Source organism: Phyllostomus hastatus, unplaced genomic scaffold (assembly GCF_019186645.2).
Source record: "Phyllostomus hastatus isolate PE091 unplaced genomic scaffold, TTU_PhHast_1.1 phas_scaffold_345, whole genome shotgun sequence".
NCBI classification, from domain to species: Eukaryota; Metazoa; Chordata; class Mammalia; order Chiroptera; family Phyllostomidae; genus Phyllostomus; species Phyllostomus hastatus.
Window position 1 is genome coordinate 13,830,895 of NW_025334024.1, and position 20,596 is coordinate 13,851,490.

Here is a 20,596-nt window from a genome sequence, read left to right on the forward strand (position 1 = left end):
ATGACATCTGTTTTATTTCTTATACTTGCATGTGAATATACAATTATCTCAAAATAAAAAGCTAAGCTAAAAAGGAAAAAGAAAAATGCATTGCAAAGTAGTAAACTGCTGACATCTGAGAGGGGTTTTACCTTTCTGTTGCGCACGAGCCTTTGGAAGGGTGATGTTCAGGTGGAAGGAGGTGTGGTTGGGCTGATACTGGAACCCCAGGTACAGTGTCATTGAAACGGGACTTTCAGGCTCTATGCACAGGATCAGGGATTTCTCCAGGGAAGTGATGTTCACCGTGATAGTAAAATGGTCTGTGCTCAGGTTGACACTGGTGGCATGGGTTTCCATGCTTGCATTTCTCCAGAGAACGATCTAGAGTAAGAAGCAGTGAATCAGTCTTGACATTTAGGATGGCCCATCCACTGAATCTTTCAGCCTCCTTCATAATGAAAATGGGATGAAACGTCCTATGTCTTCCTCTTTGAATTTTAGTGGGTAACACAGTGTCAGGGGTTAAGGAAGAGTAAATGAGGTGGGACCCCTAAAAAACCAGAGTTATCTTCTGGAGGGAGGGCCCCTTGTAGTCAGGCTTCTCCCACTAGGTGAGTATTCTAGGAACCTATCTGTATCAGTGTACCAGCTGGTAATGTTGTGAGAGGCTGCGTTCGGCTTTGGTGAATCTGTTTTCTTTTTTTTTGAAGACTCAACGCATTTGCCCATTTCATGATGGGTGATGTATGAATGCACCAGCCCACACTGCATGAGTGGTCAGTAGTTTTTGACCAAAAATAGCATGATCCCCATGCTCCAACCCCCCCATTCACCTGATCAACATGTCCGATCTTACCCTGAAAAACATTTTTTTTGTTTCCCCAGATTCAAAAAGTCCTCAAAGGGAAATGTTTTGCTGATGTGGAAGAGGTGAAACAAAAAAATGGCAGAAGCACTATAGGGCATCAAAATCGACAAGTCTAAAAACTGTTTAGAGCAGTGGAAAAAGCATCTTGATAGATGTATTGCATCAAATGGAGAGTACTTTGAAGGTGACCAAAGTTTAAACATGTAAGAATAAATGCACAATTTTTTATAAGTAAATTCAGGGTTTTTTGGGGTCCCCTATCATATAGTCTAAGACTTAAAACAACTTCTCAGAAGTTTATAAACGTTCCTAAGTAAAGATGTTAATAACAAAACGACAACACTGCCATAAATCTCAAACGACTTCCTTCAAGGTGCTGCATCCTTCTATGCTATTCTCAGGAATTCCTGTTCCCTTCTATAATATTTTATTCTCTAATAATTAAGTCATACCTCAATATCTTCCATTAAATCACGGACTTTGAGCAAATTACGATTAGAGCTTAGTAACACACTTCCGATGCTTCCAACAATGTTCTTGTCATCAAAATCCTTGAAGGGATTGAAAGCCAGTCCTGTTACCTAGAAACAAGAAAACTCCAGTTTCATCAATTACTGAAATATTTATAAATAATGCCCCAATAAGTAATAAGGTAATCTGATACCATAAAGTACCGTATTTTTCAGACTATAAGATGCACTCCCCCTTCCAATTTGGGAGGAAAGGGGGTGAGTCTTATAGTCTGAATGTAGCCTACCTGGCTCACTGTTGGGGGCAGGGCGGGGGGTGGCGGTGGAGCGGGGTCACATGTTATTAAATATTTTACCACATTTTTTGCTTCAAAATTTTTTTTCCTATTTTCCTCCTCTAAAACCTAGGTGTGTCTTATGGTCTGGTGCATTTTATAGTCCTAAAAATATGGTAAATGTTGGGATTTTCCCCTTGCTAGTACCTCAAATGAGATATTTCTCATTATAAGAGCATATGAGAAAGAATTAATTAAAGTCATTTACTTGTGACCCTCAGAATTATTATTTTTTTATATCTTTATACCTAGAGGACTCATTTTACTAGGAAGTATGTATTCTGTCCTCCAGGATAAGGCAACTATCCTACTTCTGTTAGGTAATTATTGAAAAAGATACAATATATTGATATAACCAGGTTGCTATACTGAGTCAATAATTATTCAAATAGTCCCAGCTTTGCAGAGATCAGTTCACATCATAACACAGAAACTTAGTTCAATCCAGAAGTCTGTTTCATACTCCCAGCCTTTATGCTGGACCATTTTCAAGAGGGCTTCAACACTGTCAGTGTGAAACAGAAATTATGGCACACAGCCTTCTCTGGTTTGGTCTGATTAGCTTGCATTTCACGGTGCATTCTTGTCACCCAAATGCCTACAGCCATCAGATCCCATTTTCATTCTGATCAGAATCAATTTCACACTCACTTGAACATTAACTCCTGGGTGTTTATTCAAGAGTTCCCTCAAAGCCAAAGCCGATGGGAAGCCTAACCTCACAGGTGCTGGGTATCCGAGAGTGTAAGAGCTCAGAGGCAAAGTTGATATGTTTTGCCTAATGAAAAAGAAGTTAAATGGAAATCAATTTATGTATGTATGTTTTCTAAAGATCAAAAACCTAAACCAAATCTCTCCCCCTTCCTTCCTCCTATGTTACCTGCTCAAAATCAGGGAAGCAACGGGAGAGGTCAAAGTCACCGAGGACTCAGAATGCTGATTCTGCTGTAGAAATGTTTCCTGGATCTCTCCAAGGGCCAGCAAGGACATTTTCAGAATATTTTCTACCTGTATTTAGAGGGAAATATCATGTGACTTGTGTGATCTCAGTGTACTGCGCTAGTGAAATAATGATTTTGAGGGGGTTGGCAGGTGAACCGGGATCTTGACAATGATGTAATGAAAGGTGACATTCATTGAAGAGAATCCATTAGAAAATACTAGTAGTTTGGCTAACGACTCATCATTCTTTATATCACTAAGAGGGCCACCCAAGGAAATATGTATTTCTTTGACCCATGATATAAGCTGCCCTAGATCTACTTTAATGGGTTTTTATATTTTATTTTATAAAAGCTTTATTGCAATGAAATTCACACCTACAATTCACCCATTTAGAGTGTATAATTCAATATTTTTTGCTATATTCCTGGGGCTGTGCAACTAGCACCATGATCTAATTTTACTGTATTTTTCTCTCTCCTATAATAAACCCAGGACTCAATAGCAGCTGCTGCCCATGCTCCTGTCCTCATTGCCTCTAACCCTAAGTGGCCACTCTTCTATATTCTATGTCTACAGATTCACCTCTCTGGGACATTTCATAGAAAGGGAATCAGGATATATGGTCTTCTGTGATTGGTTTCTTTCACATAGCATAATATTTTCAAGGTTCATCATGTTGCAGCATGTATCAGTACTTCATTCTTTTTTGTTGCTAAACAATATTCCATCTTAGGACATACCACATTTTATTTATCCATTCCTGAGATCATAGACACCTAGGTTGTTTCCTCTTTTCGGCTATTTGAATAACACTGCTATGGACATGATTGTACAAATTTCAGTGTGGACACATGTGGGTATATTCCAAGGAGTGGAATTGGTAGGTCACATGGTAATTCTATTTTTAACATTTTTGAGGAACTGTCACAATACTTTGCAAAGTAGCGATATCATCTTATAATCTAACAATACGTGAGAGTTCCAATTTCCCTGCCTCTTTGCCAATACTTGTTATTAGATGTGAAGTAGAATCTCACTGTGGTTTGATCTGCATTTTCCTAAAGATTAACAATGCTGGACATCTCATATGCATGACGAATATGATTTACTGAGTGTCCACTGTGTGCCAAGCATTTACTAAGTTCTTTTCACCAGATTGACAGCATTAGGCAGTCTTGGCTCACTGGTCAGGTAGACAGGAGGACCCAGAGCAGGCTCAACAGAGCAGTCTCTTCAGTGGTGCTGACTTAGCTGGGTTCTATTTTAGAGTCCAGGGAGAGGCTGTGTGATACCTGGACCCATCAAGATTAAAACGTTTTCAAAGAGAGTTGGCCACTGGCATATAGCACACCTACCTGCGCAATGTCATGCATGGAGCTTGGCCTGCTTGCTTGATCAGCTTTTGCTACATTGCTGAGGGAGTGAAAGAGGCAGACAGTCACAGGAATTCTGAATCCCAGAATGCTGTTATTCTCAAAAGTGTTTTTCATTAATTGCTCACTCAGGTAAATAAGGGAGTCGACAACATCAACCTGGGAATTTTAAAAAGCAAACACACATTCCTGAATGCTTTAAATATATGTGTTCTTCTGATAAGGAGTTCAGGGTTCTTTACACTTTGCAAATACTTTTTATAAGAAGCAATATTATAACATGTCAGGGAAGGAAAATACACTATTACTTATCACCTAGGGGGAGGATTTGTATTTCAGGTTACTCTAAGCAACTGACATAACCCTTTTTGAGTGGTAAGTGGATCAAATACCCAATTTAAAAAACTAAGCTTAAAAAAGAAATGCTGAAGAAAAGAACAGTACTGACTGAAGTACTGAGTAGACTATCCCTTTGTATCGAGGACCTCAAAAGCATTCAAAAGCATAGACAAGAGATCAAGAAGTTCTATATGAGACAAAAAATACCAGTTCTCCTTTCTGTAGGTTGTTCTCATGTAAAACAAATCAAATAAACCAACTGACAGATATTTACTGAATATTCACTTTAAGTACTATTTGTGTTTTAAAATGTTGTTTATTTTCGAAGTTACATTTATTAAAAACTACAAAGTAAAAGATATAAAAAATTAAATATAAAATAACAGCCCTGGCTGGGTAGCTCAGTGGGTTAGAGCATCATCCTGGTACTTCATGGTCAGGGCACATACAAGAATCAACCAATGAGTGCATCAATAAGTAGGACAACAAATCGATGTTTCTGTCTCTCTTTCTCTCTTCCCCTCTCTAAATCAATAAATAAAAATAAGCCCTGGCTGGTGTGGCTCAGTGGATTGAGTGCTGGATAGTGAAGCAAAGGATCACTGGTTCAATTCCCAGTCAGGGCACATGCCTGGGTTTCGGGCCAGGGCCCCAGTAAGGGGTGTGAGAAAGGCAATCCCACATTGATGTTTCTCTCTCTCTCTTTCTCCTTCCCTTCCCCTGTCTCTAAAAATAAATAAATAAAATCTTAAAAATAAATAAAAAATAAAAAAATAAAATATAAAATAACAAAATAAGACATGGGCACAAAATATTTGCAATTCATCTAACAGAAGGTTAATATCAATAATAAACAAAGCTCTCTGACAAACAACTAGAGAGTCAAGCCACCCAGTGGGGAAATGGATGAAGGATATGAAGAAGGAATTCAGAGGAGAAATAAAAATGGTCAATAAACATAAAAAAATGATGTTCGACCTCCTTAGTAATCAACAAAATGCTTTTCCTTTTTTTTCTTTCCTTGCCTTTAAAATTGGAAAAAATGAAAGTGTGGGGAAAAGGTAGGTCAGATTGTAAAATAGTTCCCTGTAGGAGGGAAGGGCCATTTAGTCATCTATTGAAAATTTAGAAGTCCGTCAATTCTATGTCTAGCGTCTATCCCACAGAAATGTCGCAGAAGTACTCAAAGGTGTAGGTACAGGGATGTCCATGGATATACTATTTGCAAGGGTAAACAAATGGAAACTATCCAAGCAAACATTAAGAATAAGGAGTTCATTTTATGTGTATTGACATGAAAAGACATCCATGACACAGTATTAAGTAAGAACATCAAGGGGCAGAAATACTTGTAAACTTTAATCCCATTTTTATTAAAATAAAAATAAACCAACAAACTTGTGTATGCATCAAAATGTTTGGAAGGTTATGCACAGCAAATCAAGACTAAACTAGCAACAGTGATTACATCTAGAAAATACCTTTTATTTTATGTGCTTCTGTTCTAGTTTTTTAAATAACAGGCACATATTATTTCTGTAATTAAAAAGTCCAAATAAACCAATACAGATTGCATTTATATACTTATTGCAGAATATTTAAAAATACAGGAAATGGAAAGCAGAAAATTAAAGTGCTCACTAATCCTACCACCTTAGTTTTACTACGTGTAGGGAGTAGAAGGAGGCATGAATAATTATGAGGAAGTAACACTGGCAAACATGGTCACCACAAATGCAAATATCACGGGGTACTGATTCCTGATGCCTGTTTCCAGGCTGCACTATTCTATGGCAAGGCGTGGACCTGTTTTTGTCTCCCATGATTTCTCCTAACACGTGTTTCAGAAAGGCAGTAAGGTGATAAATGAGAAGGTCATTACTGATCACATTTTTTCACGCTCTTCAGATTCAAAGTTACAAATATACTTGCTACTATTTCAATTGAGTCTCTGCAAAAAGTTTTATAATGATGAATTCTGTACAGAGCACAATATCCAGATTCTGTGTTTCCTATTTTATTGCACTTTTTTCTTTCTGTTTTTCACTTTCCCCTTTCTCACATCCTGTTCCTTCCAAATCAGCCTTTGCTTACCTGAACTGGCTGAGAAAATCCCGGGATAAAGGCTGTCAGTTTCTGCAGCACCTCACAAGCTTTCTGTAGTTTGTTGTGAGCTTGTAAACCATGAATTGCTGTGCTGAAGTTCCATGCTATCTCATTTATGACCTATTGGGAACAAAGGATTTTGTCAAAATTACTTATATATAATTATTGTACTTTAGTGGTTTGGGATGTTTTGATGAAAGTTGACCTTTGATGACATTATAAGTTCAATGAATCACAGGCTGTCTGTAACAGTTATTACTTTCAGAAGCTTTTCTGCAAATAGATAGAATTTAACTTTCACTTCTCCCACACAGTAGAGAAAATGGACAACAAGGTTATACAATGATTGATCCAAGGACAAATGAGTCTGGAAATAAGATTTATAGGAGTAAGTTTAAATCTATGGCCATGATCAAAAGTGTGGGAACCTAGAATTTAAAACAACAAAAACTTTTCTATTCAGAAGTATGTCTATCCCCTCAGGTTTCCCACTGTATTTCTCTCAGTTCATGAGTTCATGTTCAAGAGGGAAGTCCTTGAAATACCACGAAGCAGGAGATAGGAGACAGAGTACCTCCCTGAGAAAACAAACCAACCCAGAACACTGGACACACTCCCAAAGCTTAAGAGGCTACTTCTTTTGAACTGGACATCCAAGACAATCCTGAGACAATCTGTTATACCAACTACTTGGTCCGATTTCTAGAGAACAATCCACTTATAGCTTAATTCAATTGTGTATTTAGTAAGTCCTTATTAAATGCCTACTGCCTATTGCCTTGCCAGGCTCAGGAGTTGTAGCAGCGAAGGTCAGTTAGGATCCTGCCCTCCTGGACCATGCAATTGAATAGGGTCATGCCTGGTGTATAGGGTGCGTAGGAGGTTGGATCAGTTAGAGAGAGATCTCAGAGCTGAGGACCACCCAATTTTGGTTTTAAACTTTGGGACCCAGATGTAAACAAGAAGGAATGACAATGTAAGTGAGACACAGTTACTCCCTGACTGCCCGTTTGCCAGTGAAGGTCAGACCTTATTCAATGCCATTCTAGCTCTAGCCAGGCAGGTCGCTGAGGATGCTGCACTTGATGTTTCACAGCAGAACGTAGAGCATGGGCTGAATCACTGTAGATCTCACCATTTACTTAGCGTTTCTTGAATATCTTCTAATCAAGCCTTTTGGTTGTTTCCATAGAAGTTTTGTACATCTTTAGTTAGATTTATTCCTAAGTGCTTGCTATTATACCTTTTTAAAAAGAAACCTAATTTTTCTCACCAGTTGTTACTGATATGTAATGACACAATTAACTTAAGTATACTGATCTGGCATTCAGTAGCATCTCTAAATTCTCTTAATGTTTCTAATAGTTTATCTGTAGACTTTCTAGGTATTCTATACTTTAGGTTTCTACTTAAGGCAAACCAACACTCTTGTTTAGGCTACTGTAGATCAGTTTTTTCCCAGCAAAACACAATGCTCACCAGGACAGTAACAGTGAACGTCTAGCTCCCATTAACACTGAAAGCAGATACAGAGTAAACAGGATTCTTTTCTAACGGGGAAACATTACAGTGCATATAAGTAGGGCTTGTGTTTAAAAAAAAAAACAAAGAGAGAAGCAGGATGATTTTCTTAATCGACGCTGTTAAAGTAGCTTTCCCCTTTTTTCCCAGTTTGTGTGAAAAAGAGAACAGAAGTGAAAGCAGATTTGGGATAGTGAGTGGGGAGGGGTTGTTTAAGGGGGTTGCAGCTGCTAAAAATGTGGGGTGGGTGAACGAAGGTCCCTCCCCACCTGAAGCACTACATATAATAGCATTAACTACTAATGAGACACTAAATACCTAAATGGGTATAAAACCCACTGTGGAATATTTTCATGGCCTTGTCTGGGTTTGGCTTTTCAGAGGGATATACGTGTGTCTGTCAGGCACTCTCAGGTTCAGTGCTGCTCCTGAAACATCAGCACAACACAAGGAGAGGACAGAAGTGCCTTTTTGGTGTACCTTTTCAGAGGCACCCAGTGTGGACTGCCAGGCTCCACATTTACCTGGTCAGATGCACTCTGACTTGAGGCCTGTAGATGAGTGGTGGAGACATCTCCACTCGAGTCCTCATCGGGGCCTGAAGTGATTTCTACCGGAGCTTTTGCCGCGTGAGTGGCAGGTACAGGCCTGGTGGGCTCTGCCACCGCAGGGAGAAGCTGGCTGGTGGGCACAGGCGTGACTGGCATTCCCTGCTGTGTGACTCTGGGTACAGCTGAAGGAAAGAGGCTGATAGAATGGCACAGGGTCTTGGACTAAAAGACAAAAATATGTAAAGGAAAAGGCTAAATCTGATTTTAGCCAAATAATGAAAAGTAGGCAGTGTTTCCAAAACTGCTCTGGAACTCCCAGGCCCTGTGAGAGATTAATAAGCATTTTTCTCAAAAAGATCTTGTGTCCAAACAGTTTGAAGAAAGTGGCATATAATATTACCCTCTTTAAGATTCACAATGTCCCTTAGTTTACTTATTGTCAACCATTCAGTAATTATGATTAAACATCTACCATGAGCTAAGCAGTGATCTGGGGAAGTGAACATACAGTGAAGAGCCAAGTTCTTGCCCTCACTGAGCATCCAGTTTAGGGGTGGAGACAGAGAGACAAATTACATCATGTACTCCATTAGTGCCATGAAGAAAAAAAATAAGAGTAAGCAGATGAAGATGAAGAGAAAGGGTACATTTCAGAGATGGTGCTTGGATATCAGGGAAGGGCATTTTTGCTGAGCATTAAATTAAGCAAAAAGGAAAGCTCCGTCATATACTGGAGAAGGGTAGTGGAGAACGGCAAAAGCCCTGAGTCTACAGACTGCTGGTTTTGTTTGAGGAAGAACAAAAAAGCTAGATGAGCAAAAGTGAGAGGACAAGAGATAAAAAAGATCCGGGGGTGGGGGTGGGGGTGGGAGATGAGGGAAGGGTGTTGGAGAGCAAGCCCTGCAGCAGGAAATTGGGAAGAGTGCGGTTTTACTTTGAATGAGATGGGAAGATGTGGGTGGGGGGTGCCGGGGTCGGGGGCAGGGGGGGAGGGCTTGGGGCAGCAGCAGCCTGATCTGACTTGGGTTGTGAAGGCTCCCCTGACTGCTCTGCTGGGAGCTGGCAGAAGGCGGCCAAGGGCAGAAGCAGGGAGTTCAGGAGGAAAAAGATGCAAAGTTCAGAGGGGAGTGAAGGTGCTTGGACTGGGGGGACTGGGGCGAGATGGTGGGCAGTGGTTAGGTTTGGGGATATAAAAGGCTCTGAGAAGTCCCACAGTCAAAAACCTTTGTTTTCTTTCCTTCTGGCAATGCTTTAAGCAATGTTGGTTGTTATTCTGCAGAACACTGCTTGAGAAATACTGACTTAAGGGATTTTAATTTCATCCTCCTTCTCTTTTATGCTGCTGAAAACACTTTTGTTTTTGCAGTGGACCAAATAAATGCAAATCTATATGCAGACACCTACTAAAAGGTTTCTATGGAGGTCTCAAGGCATGAAAGCTAAGAAATTTCTTAAAGGTGAAATTTTATGGATTATGCAGGTTTTCCATGTTTATTTTCCTCTCACAGTTTTCTTTTTTAAAAATTTTAACAATTTTATTGAATTGTATATTTGTGTAAAATGCCATAATCCTTTCTGGAATGAAGCAGGGAATTAAACAAACAACCAAGAAAAGATAAAAATACCAACATGAAAGCCAAAGATAGGCTTTAAAATCTTCTTTAATAAATAATCCATTAAACATGATTCTTTCCTGCACTTAAGTACTTTCCTTTCCTTATTAGAAAATTATTTCAGAGCAGCTTATGACACAGAGTACGGAGTTCTAGCAGGACCCACCAGGAAAGGAAAAGATAATAATATTCCCGGATGTGCACTGTGAAGGCAAGTACTTACAGGGTTAGCATGAGCAGGTTGGTGACATGTGGTTGAAAGACGAGTGGCTTCTGTAGAAAAAAGAAAGTAGATTAAGTTCAAGTAAAAGCCCAGGATAGAAACAGTTCTTCCTATTTCATTTGTTATTCTTGGCTAAAAATACAAACCATATAGAAAACCAGAGTGATCGTTTCCCACTGTTGATAATCCATAGGACAAGCTAGAATTCTGAATTCAGATTACCATTATTGCTTTGATTCTCTTTCCACATTTTCCAGTAAGAAAACCATGCTCTGAAGGTAATATCAGGGTGTTCATATGCCCATTTGCTATTAACTTAGGGTGATATCTTCCAAAGCAGGAGTGTCTGGAAAGACCATTTAATATGTCTGGCTATTGCAAGTCTACTGTGCCCGCTATCTTTTCTTGTAACATTCCTTCAGTTGTTCACAGGACTGACATGCATATTCAGTAGCAGAATCATTGCAGCTACTCCTGCTAGGCAAGGACAGTTCTGAGATGTTCTTCTGATCAGATGCCATGTCTTTCTATCAAGGCAAACAGATGGAGGACAGAACAAAGAAACTGGATTCAAACGACCTGGGGTCCAGACCTGATTTGCCTTTTACTGTAACTATAAAGCCTTGAGCAAATGATTTAACCTCTTCATTTTTTCATCAGGAGAAAGGGTATAAAGTAATACTTTCTAACAGTGTGAAAATTAAAGCCATGGAGGTAAAGTTGAGTGAAATGTCCCCTCAGATCAGGGTTATCAGCTTGCTGGGATAACCCTGGGAACAGGGAGCTGACCTTGCACTTCGGCAGCAGATCTGAAAGGGGGTCATGGTCACTAGATAAGCCAACAGGTTGCTGAGCTAAGGGTGACCCGATTTCTTGGTCTCCTGACAACCATGGAATTTGAACAGAGCTTGCCCTCAAAGATAAGGAAAAAATCAAAACCAAAAGAGAGCCAGTGAATATCACAGAATCTGGAAACTGAATCCAGAGGGCTCAAAGGAAAGTACACCTATGAAAATTATCAACAGCAAAATTAAAAAAAAATTTTCAGAAAGCTAATTAATATCCATAATAGAAACAGAAAGTCTTAAAGGCAAATCAACTAAAGCTAAAATACACAAGAATGAAATATATTAAGAGTGAAATAAATGATATTAGAGGATTTCAAAAGAAATACAATTGCTGTAGAAATTCAAAATCTACATTGAAGGTCCACAGAACCTATGTGGAAAAATCAAAGCAATTATCTGGAGGATAAATGTGAGGCATTTCTCCAGAATGCAACAGAAAAGGTGACAAGTAGGAAATGAATATTTTCATTTGAAAGAATAGCAGGAAAGATATGGAGAATATTCAGCCATTGACCCTATGTTTTAACTTGTACATCTGCTAACCTATGGCTCATTGGTGTTAAAGTAACCAGGTTAGGCCCAAGATGGAGTTACTCATGCTAAGCCTCTTGTCAGCAAACCAAAACTTAGCGAAGTGTCTATGCTTGTCTCTCCCAGAAAAGGCAGGCCTAGGTCAACCAGTTAACACTGCCTGCTCAGCACCTGTTATGTAACCTGGCCCCAAGACTTCCCTTTGTTCCAAATAAGGAAAGTAACCCTGCTCACATAGGCCTATAAAAATCTCTCCCCTTGCCCAGCTCTTCATAGCTCCTTTCTATTTGCTAGATTGAATGATGCCCAATTCATAAATCACTGAATAGAAAAGCCTACTAAATCGGTAACCAGAGGAGAGTTTTCTTTTAACATTGGGATGGGACAAGAAAGGCCCCTTTTGACTATTCACAAGTTCCGAAAATATTTCCACCAGTCAATCTTTCTTGGAAAAACAATTGTAGAAATGAGGCAAAATTAAGAACTCAAGAGAAAAGTAAAGTTATGATATAAGATGATTGCTGATAAATATAAAAACAGTTACATAGAAATAAGTTCTAAATTATTGTTGGAAATCTGGCTTTGACCAAAGTCTGAAAAATATATTCTTAAGAAAAGTTGTATAATATAAAAATAGTAATTTGATGTAACAATAACCTGAATAAAACCCACAGAATATACTAACAAGATCTAGAAAGTGAGGGTGGGGAGGACAAAAACTAGTATAAACTATATTCTTCTAACAAGATGATGCGGTTTCAAAAGAGACTTTCATTCCTGAGCTTGACAATTAGAAAAACATAGGTATGAGAATGTGTTTTTAAAAAGAACAACTTCTTAAAGATAAATAATTAAAACAAAAATATTGAAGAGCAAAATTTCAACAAAAGACAAACGAAAGTAGCAAGGAAGTACTAGAACAAGAAAGCATAGAACATGGCAAACAAGGATATCTGTTAAAACAAATTTAAATGTGATAACTACTATAAAAATATTCTCAGGATGAGTAAAATAATTAGGTGCATTTGTGTGAAATTTAATAGGGACACACTTAAAGCAAAGAGACACAAAAATTGTTAAAGGACCGTACATGTATTTGAGTAAATGTAAGGCAACCCCCCAAATAGGGCAATCTCCTCTTTTCTCAATGAGAAGGCTTTTTAAGTTATTTTTGGGCAAACTTGACTACATAAACTTAAAGGATGTAAGTGGAACATCACATGTCTACTTATTTTGTTTTATAAAGGCATATTTAAAATCACATGTTATACAGATGTATAGTAGTTTACAAAAATTGCTCTCATGAAACTCACATTTCATGACATAAGATGTATTCAGACTTTTCAAATGCATCTTCATCATCATTGCTTTAATTATAATCAGAAGAACTTTTGGAGTTATTTAACAATTTTCCAAAAATATCACCTTCAATTCCATCTAAGGCTATATCACTAAACACTTACCCTAACTCACAAATACCTGTTTCCAAAGCATTCAGAAAAGTTGACTTTTACATCTGTTCTTTTTTAAAAAAAATCATGTTGTATTTTCAAGTACAGTTGACATACATTATTCTATTAGTTTCAGGTACACACCCCGTAATCAGACATTACCTAACTTCCCAAGTGGTTGTCCTGATGAAGTTCACACTCATCTGACAGCACACAGTTACCAGGCTACTACTGACTATATTTCCATGCTGTGCATGCCCATGACTATTCTGTAGCAACCAATTTGTACTTCTTAATTTGTTCCTTAGACTTATATACAAATGGCACTTTCTAAATTGCTCTCTTAAGGGATACTTAAAGGGCTTGTTGACAAGGACATCTAACACTGATGTTATGAGGTCATAAGAATAATCACTAGATCCACTTTAAATTTGTCTCTTTTTTTACCCATTCTGTCAGGTGATTTCTATAACCATCCAACACTGATATTGATTGAGGTCATTTCAGGCTAATGCATCTTCCCCAAATAGATTTTGTTTTTCAAATTAAAAATAAGTTGAGAGAGAATACCACAACTTGACAGACATTTCAAGGACTTCAAGAAGCCTCTATTTTTTTTAAAAGACAGATAACTGTACTTGAACAACAATAAAATAAAAAAAATGGAAAAAAAAGAAGCCTCTATTTTTTGATAGAATATTTTGTGGGAAATCCTTTGTCTTTTATTTAGGCATGTGTGAAAAGAGGATGGCCAAAGGAATATCATGAGAATAAGAATTTATAAAATGAAAGCAAAGACTGTGATATTAAGATCAGACAAAATAGAACACAATAAATATTTATTTGGTTCCTGTTATGATGATACATTTCAGCATTAACTGTCTGTGCACCCTTTAAGACAGGAATTGATTTCCCTACACATTACCTGAGGTTGTTTTGTTTCGTGGTGTTGTGACTTCTCTTTCTGTCTTCATGGGATGCCAATGAGAATTATTTCCATTTCTTTCATAACTTCCATCTTGGTCTGAAAAGGCATCTACTTGGAGTTAATTTATAGGATACAGTTAAGTGTAAGTCTATAAAATAAGGATTTTAAGCACATATGTGATAATCGAGAAAACACAAATTAAAGATTAACATCTGTTTTTTAAAAAGAACAATAATGTGCCCTGGCTGGCGTAGCTCAATGGATTGAGCACGGGCTGCAAACCAAAGTGTCGCAGGTTCGATTCCCAGTCAGGGTACATGCCTGGGTTGCAGGAAATAACCCCCAGCAACCGCACATTGATGTTTCTCTCTCTATCTATCTCCCTCCCTTCCCTCTCTAAAAATAAATAAATAAAATCTTAAAAAAAATAAAAATAAAATAAAAAGAACAATAATGTAAGGATTCTGAAGTAGCTCTTTTGCTCTAGAGTACCGTCACCACCTTATATGACCCAGCATCTCAAAATTAGGTCCACTGATTGGGTCAACACTGACAAGACAGAATTAAGGCCATTTAAAGAAGTTACATTCTAAGCATAATATTCTCCTTTGTAGTCTATACTTCGTATTGGTAGAGATGAAAGAGTTCAGAAGCTTGGTGATGACATTCTTGAACGTGCCTTGTGTGCATCTGCTGCTTCTCCTCATGCTGCTGAAAGTGGCTAGAGAAAACCATACAACCCCACTGACTCTGTCTCAGCTTAAACTCGGATCAGGAACCCCAGGGGCCTGCCTCTGCGCTGCCTGACAGCCATACTACATTCCCCTAGTCTATTCCTGCTTCCACTCTCCTAGATAACCCTCTCCCATTTCATATTCTACTCGAATCTCCAACATCTAGGCATTTCCCTGATTCTCATTCTCAGGTCAAGTGATAACCTTACTTTCTGTCTCAAGGAGAAAATGGAAGCAATTAAGAGTCCCTTTCACAGACCCCTACCACCAAATTATCCACCCACCAGCATCTGGACCCACAGACACCGTCCTCTCTCCCATCACTACACACTGTCCGGGCTCCTACACGAAGTGCACCCCTGTAGTTGCACACTAGTTTGGATCAGGAACATTGTCCTAGTACACTATTTTTCTTGTCTTAAAAACCCCACCAATTTACACTGCCTCAGGAATTATATACATATAGCTTCATTCCTGCTCTTGAGCAAAATTCCCTTAAAAGTATCTAAACTGTACACTTAATTCCTCTCCTGCTCTCTTTTATTTTTAGGGATTGCTTTTTCCTTTTAAATTTGTTTTCTAATTACATAAAACATGTATAGAGTTCCAATGGCAAAACTATGAAACGAGGTACATTCAGAAAGGTCTGACTTCCATCTTTGTCTTTGCTGTCCTACTCCCTCCCTCCCCCGTAGGTGATCACACCCACTAGCTTGTGTTTTTTCTGTTATGTTTACATATGTGGGTGTATGTATATTCATATCTAGTCTTATTACCCCTTTTCCTAAAGTAGCACACTGTATATGACTGTTCTGCAGTCTGCTTTTCTCCACTAAAAAGAAAAAACCCCATTGCAGTACATAGAGATCTTTCTTATTTCTTTTTACAACCATTCCCCTCTTGAAGGGTATGTGGATTGTTTCTTTTCTTTGCTATTACAAACAGAACTACAGTAAATAGCCTACACCTATGCCTTTTTGTATTTTTGCCCATGTAATTTTGGGGTAGATTTCTAGCAGCAGGATTGCTGGGTCAGAGACTAAATATGTATGTAATTTTGCTAGAAATTGCCAAATTCTCCTCCATATAGGTTGCATCTTATTATACTCCCACTAACAATTTATGAGCATGCCTACTTCCCTATAATCTTACCAACAGAATATGTTAAGTTTGTAAATTTATGCCGATCTCAGAAGTGGGAAGTGGTATTTAGTTTATATTTAATTTGCATTTCTCTATTTTTTGGCAAGAATATTTTTTGGTACTTCATAAGTGATGTGCATACTTACATTGGTACATTTTTTTTCTTCTTTTAAAATTAAACTTATTATTTTGAGATAAATTGTAGATAATTGTAAAAAATAATGGAGAGATGCTATTTTCCCTTTATTCCACTCCCCTCAAGGGTAACATCTTGCAAAACTACAGCATAACCAGGAAATTGACACTGATACTGTCAAGATAAAAATTTTCCATCATCATAAGAATCCCTCATGTGGCCCTTCAGTAGCCATGCCTACTTCCCTCTCACCCTCCCTCCCATCTTAGCCCCTGATGACCACTAATTTGTTCTCTGTTCCTATAATTGGTCATTTCATTTCAAGAATATTAAATAAATGGAATCATACAGTGTGTAACTTTGGGACTGGCTTTTTTCAGCATAATTCTCTGGTGATTCATTCAAGTTGTTGTATGTATCAACAGTTTGTTTCTCTTTATTGCTGACTGGTATTTCATAACGTGGACATACCTGTTTATGTCCATGGTACCACAGCTGTTCACCCATGCACCTGTTGAAGGACGTGTGGGCTGTTTCCAGTTTGGGGCTATTACGCATAAACCTGTCAATAGTATTCATGTGCATGGTTGGCTAGAGGCTCGCTCAGATTCAAGTTCTACTTTTTTGTAAAAATACTTAGTAGGTGGTGTCAAATATTCCATCAGGAGTCACATATATCTGTCCCTTTATGATGTTAACAGTCATTCGTTATTATTTCCTAGATCCATTTTTTTTTCACTAGTGGTGTGGAAACTTATATTTAATGTAAATTTTATTGCCAACTACTGAATTTATAAATATCAAAACATCACACATTTACTACTTACACAAGAACAAAGCCAAAGCTAAATTATTTAGAAAGTAGCCACAAACATACATGTATAACTGGAGGATAATGATAAACGATGACTCTCCTAAAGCACAGGGTGTTTCAAAGGATGTGCAACAATGCGGCCTTATCCAAAAGTGCTACAAACATTTTTCAGATGTTGACAGGACAGAACTACATTTATTAACGGCTGTCAGGTCACCCTGTGATAATTAGTTTGAAGTAGCTTATACTATTATTTTACTTTACCAATGCATGGAAGTTTTTACAGTTTTCACAACCAGTACAACTGCCTTGATACATACAGCTGAATACCAACTTTATTATAATACCACTTTAAAAAAAACAAAACAAAAATAAACTTCACCTGAGGATACATTAATTGATTAGAGGGAGAGGGAGAGAGGGAGAGGGAGAGGGAGAGAGAGAGAGAGAGAGAGAGAGAGAGAGAGAGAGAGAGAGAGAGAGAGGTGAAAGAGAAACATCAATTGGTTGCTTTCCATAAGCACCCTAACTGGGGATTGAACCCACAACCTATGTATGTGTGCCCTGACGGGGAATCAAACCGACAACCTTTTGGTGTATGGGATGATGCTCCACCCAACTGAGCCACTTGGCCAGGGCTATGATACCACTTTTAATACAAACTATTACTTCTTATTCTGACACTCTGAAAATAAAAATCTCTTAGGAAGGAACAATTTTATATGTGAGCTTAATCTTTAAGTGTCTTTTTTAAATAAAGAAAAATCCTGAGTTCAATGATTAGAGTGTGCAAAAGTCAATCTGTAACCTCAGGTAATACTGTATGATAATACAAAGCATTAGTCTTCTTTTTTGAGTTTTAAGGAACAAATTTAAAATACTTCTCTCACCAACATGTTATCTTGGAAGAGGCATTTCTTAAGTTCAAAAATGTATAAACACTGTGACAACAACAGTTATTTGAAAATACTTCTAAGCAATTACATTGTGCCGATACTTTAGTTTTAAAGGTAACTAGCAATGTTGGCTCTCCAAAAGCGTTTTCACCTTTGACATGAATGTGAAGTTCTCTAGAAGCAGAAAATAAACTCTGAATAAAAAATAGAAACTGCACAATAATATAATATTAACAGCAATAATTACAATATTGTGCCAGGCATTGTTCTAATATTTCACTGTATTATCTTAATTCTGGTAACAAACCTTTGAAGAAAACTGGGTTGCATAGAGTATCCCAGTTAAGTTGCTTGCCCAGGGTGTCACAACTGGAAAGTCATAGAAACCAGACATGAGCTCAGGACTCTGACTCATGAACTTGTGAGACTGAGTTCTTAGCTGCAGTAACATACTTCCTCTCATGATGGGAATGCAGGTTCAGAATTTGCAGAATTGGCTTAGATTAATTAAATTGAGTTATTTTATTGTCCGAGATTATCTTCTGCACAAACACTCTATATTCCATAGCAGTAATCTCTTGCAAGTACATGAATGATGATATCAGAAAATACATTTTCACTCCAAAATCAAGAGTTGCTGAGAATGTCTGAAAACCCAACTCTTGGAGAGTGAAATATGGATACAATAGTCATCATCATTTAGGCTATTGAGGAGTTGCTTTTCCAATCCTGGAGATGATGAAAAATAGTTCACAACTGTAAGATGGCCAATACGAGGGACACAATTTGTGAGAATGAAACACAGGACCACTAGACTCATGCAGAGATTAGGCTCACAACCTTGGCCTCAATACCAATAGCATGCTATAATGGCAAAATAGGACAAAAATATCACAAAGAGCTTAAAAGGGTAAGAATGAGAAATTGGAAACTAGAAGTTAATTATACTGAAATATCAGGTCCTCTCAACCAATACCCAGTATTTGAAGAATACTGTAATTGAGAAATATTTCTTGTGATAAATATCACCATGTATTCTGTTTCAGAAGCACCCACATATCCTTTCTATTTTCATAAGAATGTATTTGTGACTTTAAAAGTGAAACAAAATTTTTACCTAGAAAATCCGAGACATCACAAAGTCTCCGAGAATTCACCGAGCAAAGGGGTAAAGGCTTTATGTAACCACCATGAAAAACATTGCTTAATTACAAAAACAAAAACCATCCAACCCCTCCCACACACCTTAACTCTGATCTACTTCTGAACATGTAAACCTCTGATGAAAATCTCCTCACCCTTCATATTCTTGTTTTTCTTCACCATATTCTCTTTTCCTCCTTTGCTTCCTAGTCATGTCTCTAAAGCCCACACACTGAATGGATTAGGGGTTTGCATGTGGAAAACTGGGCTTACCAATAATACATTTTCTCCCACACTCCACCCACATCAAGCAATGAAGGGAACGTCAAGGCACAGCTCTTCCCAACTACCAGAGTGGGATGCACAAGGAAGTCACCCCAAATGAAGTTTCTGACACTAATCAGCATCATGAAAATCAAGATCCTTGTACCCCTCCTCTGGTCTCTCACTCATGGACTTGCTACCTAATGCTCTCACAAACTCTCCTTATTGAGAATCAGTTCCTAAAGTTAGGTCTTTGGTAGCATGTGGCTTAATCACTTACCAGCCTGGCAAATGAAATAATGTCTTAGTGAGCACAAGTCTACTTTTGATGAGACCCCATTGGACTTTCTGGATATGTAAGTGCATCTGGCGTGCTTTGTGGTCCTGTGGGCCGTGACATCTGCAGAAGAAAGACCAGATCCAGATAAGCTTCATAATCAAAAGTTGAACATCTAAATAAATTTTTATTGACTTTATTGGGGTGATATTGGTTAATAAAAAGTCAAACATTAAAAAAAATAAACATGAAAACCAAATCTGGTAGCTTTCAATAGATGAAAATTTAGGGACCCCATATTAGATTATTTTTTTTATATTATGTGTTTTTTTTATCACAAGTCTTAGCATTAATTCACTTAGACTTCAGTGAAGGTAATTATGACATAAATGCCTTGGAGGTTTCTCTAAGATCACAAGATTATGGTGCATAATCTTCAAAATATCTAAGAAAGACAAGAGGCAAACAATTTCTCTCCTAGTTTCTGCATTAGAAAACTCAGACCCAGGAATAATGAAGAGATATTTACAAGGAAAGAAGTGAGCATAGAATGTTTCCCATTTCAGAATCCTGCACAATACTTTCAGTGACATATTAGTTAACTTCTGATAGGCTCTGAGAAAACCACACCATTTCTGCTACACAGACAAATCAAAGGCTGCAGCACAAAAGTGGAAATATCTAAGAGGAATAATAGTAATGAAGTAAAGTGACTGGTTTTTCTGTATAGGAAGATAGAAAGATTTAAATTTCTGCTGTTCCAGAATATAAGTAAGTTTCTTTCATAAACACCAAATCTCACAGCCTTACTTGGGTGATTTTTTCCTTGATATTTTCCCAGCAGCATTAAATTTTGCCCAATCCACCACTTCTTCCCTTCTTCCAGAAAGTCCCAGATGAGATTTTGAATCTCGTGGTTCCAAGTGTAAGCAAGGTGTCCTCCCTGAGCATGACAGTAATTTTCTGCTTCCTCAAAGCTGCAGTGAAACCTATTAAGCTGATAACAGTTATTTTTACCGTGATGCTCTGGACTATTTAACTCACTCCCTAGGATGATACTTGTTTTGATGTATAACCAAAGCCAGGTTCTTCTTTTGAAGAACAT

The 20,596-nt window shown here is 37.8% G+C and overlaps 1 protein-coding gene across 1 annotated transcript in view; it reads right to left on the reverse strand.

Annotated features, from left to right (window-relative positions):
• The window catches only part of PKD1L3 (polycystin 1 like 3, transient receptor potential channel interacting), a 54,706-nt gene extending 34,110 nt beyond the window's left edge, over positions 1–20,596 (reverse strand). The window contains 10 exon segments of the mRNA XM_045819135.1: positions 132–363; positions 1,303–1,431; positions 2,307–2,433; positions 2,536–2,663; positions 3,956–4,132; positions 6,407–6,538; positions 8,464–8,712; positions 16,569–16,627; positions 19,495–19,614; positions 20,302–20,596. Coding sequence (XP_045675091.1) covers positions 132–363; positions 1,303–1,431; positions 2,307–2,433; positions 2,536–2,663; positions 3,956–4,132; positions 6,407–6,538; positions 8,464–8,712; positions 16,569–16,627; positions 19,495–19,614; positions 20,302–20,596 — 1,648 coding nt within the window.